This window comes from Aethalodelphis obliquidens, unplaced genomic scaffold (genome assembly GCF_003676395.1).
Source record: "Aethalodelphis obliquidens isolate GAN/ISIS:26980383/991018 unplaced genomic scaffold, ASM367639v1 scaffold5, whole genome shotgun sequence".
Classification (NCBI taxonomy): Eukaryota; Metazoa; Chordata; class Mammalia; order Artiodactyla; family Delphinidae; genus Aethalodelphis; species Aethalodelphis obliquidens.
In genome coordinates this window covers 23,118,228-23,125,877 of record NW_020837949.1, presented here as the reverse complement: position 1 = coordinate 23,125,877, position 7,650 = coordinate 23,118,228, and the positions used below count along the sequence as shown (strand labels likewise).

At 55.6% G+C, this 7,650-nt stretch overlaps 1 protein-coding gene across 16 annotated transcripts in view; it reads right to left on the bottom strand.

Moving 5' to 3' along the window:
- Positions 1-7,650, bottom strand: part of KCP (kielin cysteine rich BMP regulator) — a 45,839-nt gene that overhangs the window by 24,483 nt on the left and 13,706 nt on the right. For 14 of the 16 annotated variants that reach the window (XM_027101979.1, XM_027101977.1, XM_027101978.1 and 11 more), the window contains one exon: positions 5,664-5,737. In XM_027101979.1, coding sequence (XP_026957780.1) covers positions 5,664-5,737 — 74 coding nt within the window. Of the gene's footprint in view, positions 1-988; positions 1,103-5,663; positions 5,738-7,650 lie in introns of those variants that run through there. The other 2 variants (XM_027101993.1, XM_027101981.1) reach the window with 2 other exon arrangements.

Genomic DNA, 7,650 nt, shown 5'->3' with positions numbered 1-7,650 from the left:
CCCCCCCCCCCCCCCCCCCCCCCCCCCCGCCAGCTCCTCTCCTCTCCCCTCTGTGGCCGCTCAGGAGGCTGAAGGCTCCCTGCCTCCACGTGCTCCTCTTTTCCTTTCACAGCCTTTCTAAATCACACACCTGCAGGCTCCCAGCAGCAAGTCCAAATGTGAGCTTTCCCAAGTGCCATTCATCTTTTCAGCCCCCCCCGCCCCCCGCCCACACCCCTACCTTGGGCAGGGTGCCGTCACTTGGAATGGCTCTCTGTCTTGGTATGGCCCCTGTACCTTGCTTCCTTCCCAGCCCCATGAAGGGCGGCCAAGGATGGGGTCCCAGTATCTTAAACCCTCCACCCCAGCACGACACCCCCCCCACCATGATTCCTCCTTTCAGGCCACTCCCTCCAGGCCTGCTTAAGCAGGCACAAGAAAGGGGTCGGGGAGAAGCTGAGGGTCCTCTGGGACCCTCAGGGAAGATCGGGCTGGTCCTTTGCCTGGAGAGACCTGCAGAAAGAGCTCCTGTTGCACAAAGCCTGATTGCTCCCCGTGGACCTGCTCCCCTCCCTTCCCCCCTGCACAGTCCCAGCCCTGACCTCTCTGTTCCTGCCTGTCCTTCTGGATGAAAGCCAGACACAGAGACTCAAAGTCAGCTCCCATGGCGGGCCTTCTTTTTTTTTCCCCTTTCTCAAGACAAATAATTAACTTCAGACTCCCAGATTCCAGGGCGGACTCTCCCCCACCGCTGCCTGCAGGAATTCCTCCCGAGGCCAGAGCAGGAAGCCCCGTCCTGCTCCGGGACCCCATGCCACAGTCTCCGTGCTGCCCCGACCATGCTGGCTCCTCCACCGACGGGGAGGACTCAGGCTGGCCTGGGAGGCGCACGCACCCCGAGGCAGGGCCCAGGGAGGCGGCCCCCGGCCCCAGCCGTTCCCTCAGACTGGGCTGAGCAAGAGGTGAGGTCCTGTCTGGCTGCCCCCAAGCCCTCGGCGCCCCGACCTACCTCTGCCGGTCCCCGGGGCCAGTGCCAGGCCCGTGAGCTGCAGGACGAGGGGCAGCAGAGCGGCCTCGGCCCTGGCCATGCTTGCCCCGCCTTGCTGACTACGGGTCGTGGCTCAGCAGGCGCTGGGAGAGGCGGGGTGTGGAAACACCAGGCCGCCTCCCACCCAGCCTTTGTTCAGGGAGGGCTTCTGGTGTCTGTCACCCCGCCCCATGGCGCCTGCCTTCCTGATGGGCACCTCGACCCGACCCCGGGGCCCAGCCCCATCCTGACCCCAGACCTGGCTCAGAGGTGCAGGGGAGCCCCCGGGAGAGCAGGAAGCTGGGAGGGGTTGGGGGCGACTTCTCCTGCACGTGATCCAAGAGCAGGCTCTAGAAACCCCACAAACTCATCACCCTTGGGCTCTGGGACAGCTGGTCTCCTAGCCCCTCGGGTTACTTCGCCACCCTGGGGTTCCCTTCCTCACCTGTTTACAGGAGAAGCAAACTGAGCTGGGTTCAAATCCCTGCTCGGCCAATTCCACTGGGCCTCTAACTTCTAGTTGCCTCAGTTTCCCTGTTTGTAAACTGGGGATCATAACAGCTACTTTATAAACTTACAGTGAGGATTAAGAGAGACTAAATAGATAAAGAATTTAGGGTAGGGTAGTGGTCGGCACAGACTAAGTGCTCAGTAAATAAATAAAAACAAGCGGTGCGGGGCTTCCCTGGTGGCGCAGTGGTTGAGAGTCCGCCTGCCGACGCAGGGGACGCGGGTTCGTGCCCCGGTCCGGGAAGATCCCACATGCCGCGGAGCGGCTGGGCCCGTGAGCCATGGCCGCTGAGCCTGCGCGTCCGGAGCCTGTGCTCTGCAACGGGAGAGGCCACAACAGTGAGAGGCCCGCGTACCGCAAAAAATAAATAAATAAATGGGTTTTAAAAAAAAACCACACAAAACAAAACAAACAGAAGAAAAAAGAGGTGCTGCTCCAGGTCTCCGAAGTCAAGGGCGCTCCCGGTCTCCTCTCTCCATCTCTACATTTCTTTCCTGGACTCTACTCACCATCCCCATCATCCCCATCTACCCCGGCAGCCCCAGGCTTGGCCCCAAATGCCAAGGCCTTTCTTCTCCAGCCCATTTTCCAGCTCTTGGGCTCAGGCTTGGCCTGTGTGTGTGTGTAGGGGGGTGAGTCCGGGCCGGGGGCAGGGCTGGGCCTTGGGCTCAGCAGGCGGAGGGGGCCAAAGGGAGGAAGTGAGAGAAGCTGGTCACGTGGGCCACCAGGCTGGGAAACTCCTCAGTGCAGCTGGAAGCAGGGGAGGTGGGGATGGGCCCCAAGCTCACAGGCAAAGGGACATGGAGGGTGGAGCCGTGAAGCCCGCCAGAGCAGTCTCCCTCCCCATAAAGGCCAGCAAATCAGAGCCACCCTGCTCCCTGCTCCCACCCCCCAGCCCACGTCAGGGCTAAAGGCCCCTCGAGCCCACTCTCCAAGCACCTTAAGGGAAAGCAGTGTCTCTCCTCAGAAGTGTGGGCCCCTAATAGGCCCTGAGCAGTTGGCGGCAGGGGACGGGGAGAATGTGAGCCAGTGCTGAGACCTGGCCTCAGTTGGCCTGGAGCTAGGCTCACGGGAGCAGAGGAAAGCCAGGGCCAGCCGGCTGCTGGAAAAGGAGCTAGGAAGTGGCAGCTCTGTTCCCACCAGGGTTAAGGAAAATGGTGCCTGTTAGGAGGCAGGTCTCCTGGGAGGCTGGGTGGAGGAGAGGCTAAGAGCAGACTCTGGTGAGGGCTACCAGGTCAAATCCTGAGTCTCCTGCTTTCTGCTCTGTGGCCTCAGGCAAGTCATTCAACTTACAGTGGCTAATTTCTCTTCTCTGTGACCTGTGGCTCTAACAGCACCCGCTTTAACGCTGGAAAGTGCACTCAGCACGGGGCTGGGCACGTAGGCATTAGCTCTTATTACTTCTCTTACGGGATCTCTAACTGTCCCCCCAACCATGCGGGCGAGGGTGCCTTTATTCCCAGATGCGGGAATGTGCCTTTATTTACAGATGCGGAATCTGAGGAGTCAGGTGAGCTGTTCAGAGTCATGCTGGGAGTAAACCACAGAGCCTGGGTTCAACGCCAGGTCCTTGGGGTCCCAGGGCCCACACGCCTTATCATTGCCAGGAGCCCAAGCCCCCCAACACCCCTGGTCACCCTGGCTCCCAGCTGCTTACTGCTCTGCCCAACCCCTCACCCTTACCCTCCCACAGTGCCTCTGTCGGAGCACCTGAGGATCGCTGGAGAACATCCCAGCCCTTGGGTGACCGGATTTGCTTCAAATTCATGGCCACAAGCCTCAACAGACACACAAGACTGCCAGAAATTCTATTACAATTCCCTGGTAAATCCAATCTCCCTCTCCTGAGAGGAGCATTTCACACCCTCTCCTTCCTTCCTAAACGTTTCAGTGGCCCTGCCCTTACCCCCTGTATGATTTTGGCAGGTTACTAAACTTTGCTAAGCCTCAGGTTCCTCCCCTGTGAAGTGGGGATAATAATAGTACCTCCATCCTGATTGTTATAAGGATTGTCGAGACAAAGGCTTACACGCAAGTTTTGGAATATGATCCCAGGGAGCAGAAATGAGGGGTGGGAGAGCAAGACGGGGAAGGATGAAAAGCCAATACAAGCCTGCCTTATGGAGTAGCTGGTCGCTGCTGTGGGCATGTGTGTGTCCAGTTCCACAGGACCATCTGTACGAAAGCAGCTCAGCCAGGAAGTGGAAGCACTTATCCATTGACATCAGTGCCCCGCTGGTCTAGGGTAGCACCGGAGGGCATTAGCTGCTCCCAGTTAGGTGTGAATGAGTGCTCAAGTGGGCTACGAGGGTGCAACAGGGAAATTCCAAAGCCAAACAGGAGAGATTTATAGCCAGGCCCTGAGGCAAGACGCCACTGGGATGCACCTGTGCAGAGCCGCTTGCAGACTGTGGAGAACTGGAATAAGGTGCAGCTGAGAGAATTTGCATAAGTGGTGTCTGACGAATGAGACAATGAGTATAAAAATCTTTTTACAGTGCCTGGCACATTTTAAACACCCAAAATATATTATTATTTTTATTGACATCATCATCATCTCCCGCTGAGGCCCAACCTGAAAAGGCAATATTAACATTCTTTATCTGCAACAGACGGTACAGAAGCGTCTGGAAAACCCGCTCTGTGAAATAAAATCCCAGAGCCCAGAGGAAAGGGTGTTATTTGGAGAGCAGCTGAGTTTCTACCGTGAGCCTCTTTGCTGCCAGGTATTGAGCCAGATACAGGAATACAGGGATGAATGAATCAGGAATAGCGATGGCCAGAATGCCCGGGCCAAACCAAGGGAAGGGGAATGTGGATCCTGGCAGAGGGAGGGGCATGAGCACACGACCGCAGGTGCACTCAAACGTCAGGCTTGGAACAAAGGGCTCACATTTCTCTGCTGGGCTAGTGGAACCAGATGCCACCATCCTCACCAAAATCCGGTACTTTCTTTAGAACAGGAACATTCTGGCTAGAGAAAGAAGGAATATCTCAGGCCCAGGCTTGAGTCCTTATTTGACAGGATGTCCCCATGAATGGAGTGGTGTTTGGGACCCAGCTGGGTGTGTGGGCACAGTAGCGTGCGTGGCTCCGTAGGGCAGCACAAGGGCTCCAGGGTTTAGAGTCAGTGAGTCCTGAGTTCAAATCCTGCTCCACCACTGACTGTCTGTGCTGGTTGATCTCCCTTTCTACCTCTTCCATTCATTCTCCCTCTCCACCCCCAACAGACGGCATCGCTCTGGCTTTCGTGCCCTCTGGCTTCCTGTTGGGTCAGCCAATGAGAGGTGCAGGCGGGGCCTGAAGGGCAGGGGAGGAGAGCGGTTGGGGTATTTCTTCTTGGCCTCCTTCTGCTCAGCACAGCTCCCATGGTACCACTAGTCCTTCCCCTTATCCGCTCAGCCCAGGGAGTGGCAATGGCTCCCTACTATTGTTAGTTCCCTGGTGATTCTCTCTTTTTTTTTTAAATTGGCTGCAGCTGTGGGTTGGCTGCTGTTTGTTTTTTTTGGCTGCGTTGGGTCTTTGTTGTTGGCGCACGGGCTTTTCTCTAGCTGCGGTGAGCGGGGGCTACTCTTCGTTGCGGTGCGCGGGCTTCTCATTGCGGTGGCTTCTCTTGTGGAGCACGGGCTTTAGGCGCGTGGGCTTCAGTAGTTGTGGCACGCGGGCTTCAGTAGTTGTGGCACACGGGCTTCAGTAGTTGTGGTACACGGGCTCAGTAGTTGTGGCACATGGGCTTAGTTGCTCCGCGGCATGTGGGATCTTCCCAGACCAGGGCTCGAACCCGTGTCCCCTGCACTGGCAGGCGGATTCTTAACCACTGCACCACCAGGGAAGCCCCCTGGTGATTCTCTAATACCGTGTCTACAGATCGGTAAATGGTCCCTCCTTTAAGTTCTCTTTAGCTAAACCCTTTTGAGGGGAATTCTCTTTTCTCCTGGGCCCTTAGCTGATATGCTAACCTTACCACATATTCTACTAAGTTACTCTAGCTCCCTAAGCCAAAATCTTTCATCTGGAAAAGGAAGTAATAACCGCTACGGTAGGCTGGGAGAGTCTAATAAGGCAACAAGCATGTGATGTGTGCTTGACGCATGTGCAGCACCTGGTACACAGAAGATCCCAACATAGTTACTTTCTGTTCCTTACCTCCTTCAGGTTGTACTGTCAATAGCAGCAGCTTGGTTTTCCCTCTGCCTTTGGTGGCTGGAAGCAAAAGTTTGCTGTAAAGAGGGAGGGAGAGAAGGGGTTAGTAAATGATTAAATTTTGTACTTAAATTTTGACCTTTCAAGTCATACCAGCTGTAACAAATGAAATAAGCTACCACAAAGGAATAAAGGCAAAGCCCATCATTACACCTGCTCCAGCCCTTCCTTGCCCATCACTCGCATCCGGTGTAACCAATGGTAACAAGGTCTGTTCTTCCACACCCTTCATGTGGCCCACACAACCGCGTGCAAGCATGTGTGCAACACATGATGTCGTTTGGACGTGGTATGTGGGAACAGGCTGTGCAGCATCCCAACCCCCATCCCCATCTGCCCCTGCAAGTCACCAACTTGCCCCCAAGTCACCTCCCTCAGTGGCTCCTGTCTCCAGCTCCCTACTCCCCTAGGACCCTCTCTCCCTGCTCACAACATCATGTCCACCCCAGGAGAAGGTTACCCCGGCTGACCTGACCAGCTGAGCAGCTGCAGCAGGGGGACAGGGGGCGGGGATGTGCTGTTTATCACAGATCAGATATTCTTTTTTTTTTTTTTTTTTTTTGCGGTACGCGGGCCTCTCACTGCTGTGGCCCCTCCCGTTGTGGAGCACAGGCTCCGGAGGCGCAGGCTCAGCGGCCGTGGCTCATGGGCCCAGCCGCTCCGCAGCATGTGGGATCCGCCTGGACCGGGGCATGAACCTGCGTCCCCTGCATTGGCAGGCAGACTCTCAACCACTGTGCCACCAGGGAAGCCCCGATCTGAGATTCTAATTCCACAGCTGTACCCCACAGCTGGCCACCTCTCCCCACAATTCAGAATAACTAGGCTGCCAGCCCCCTTCCAGGAAGGACTTCCTTTGCCCCTTAAAAGGCCTCAGGGGTCCACCTCACTGTGTTCCAGGGACTGTGCCAAGCTGCAGCATGCCTACTCAAGTACCAGTGTCAGCTCACACACTAGACCAACACCACTCACAGGTTAATATCACAGTCGGAACGCAGTACTTCCTTGTCAGATGGAACCTGCTGGGATCTTAGGAGGGTTTGTGCATTTTTCTGTTTTCGTTTTTGGCAAAGAAAGACCAGGGCAATCAGACTGCATATCTGAACCTCGCAGCAGAGCCAGGACCTGGAGGGGGGTATTGGCAGAATGTTTCCAGGCGCCACACAGGGACCTCCAAGCCACGAGGCTCTCCAGCCTGGAGGGAAGCTTGCCAATCAACCTTGGGCCCACTGGAGAAGCTGGGGCTTCCCCAATCTCTTTTCTGACTATCTTTTTTCTCAAAGACCGCTCCCTGGGGATCCCATTAGGGCTTGGAGAAGCTAAGAGGGTGGGGCAAAGAGGGGAGGAGATATGTGTGGCTTCCTGCCTGCAATTTCCTCTTCTTCCCACCCATTTCGCTTCTTCCCATCCCTCACGGTCCTGCTCTCAAGATCCCACAAAGCCTCTTCCAGTGGTTCTGAGCAGCACAGTCCAACAGAACTGTCTGCGATGATGGAAATGTCTATATCTGCACTGTCCAATACGATGGCCCCATGAGGCTACTGCGCCCCTGTAATATGGCTAGTGCACTTGAGGATCTGAATTTTTATTTTTTGGCCGTGCCACGCGGCTTGCAGTATCTTAGTTCCCCGACCAGGGATTGAACCCGCGCCCTCGGCAGTGAAAGCGTGGAGTCCTAACCACTGGACTGCCAGGGAACTCCCCTGAATTTTTACTTTTTATTTAATTCTAATTCACTTTAATAGAAATAGCCCTATGTAGCTAGTAGCTACTGTATAGAACAGCGCATATTCAGACTGTAAGGCAACTTTGTGCAAATTAGTGAGAAGTGCATCTTCTCAAGACAGAATGCTCCCTTCCATTGGCTGGGAAAGTTTCATGATAGATCCACATTGGCTATGATGTGAATGAGGCCCCCTAGAGACAGAAG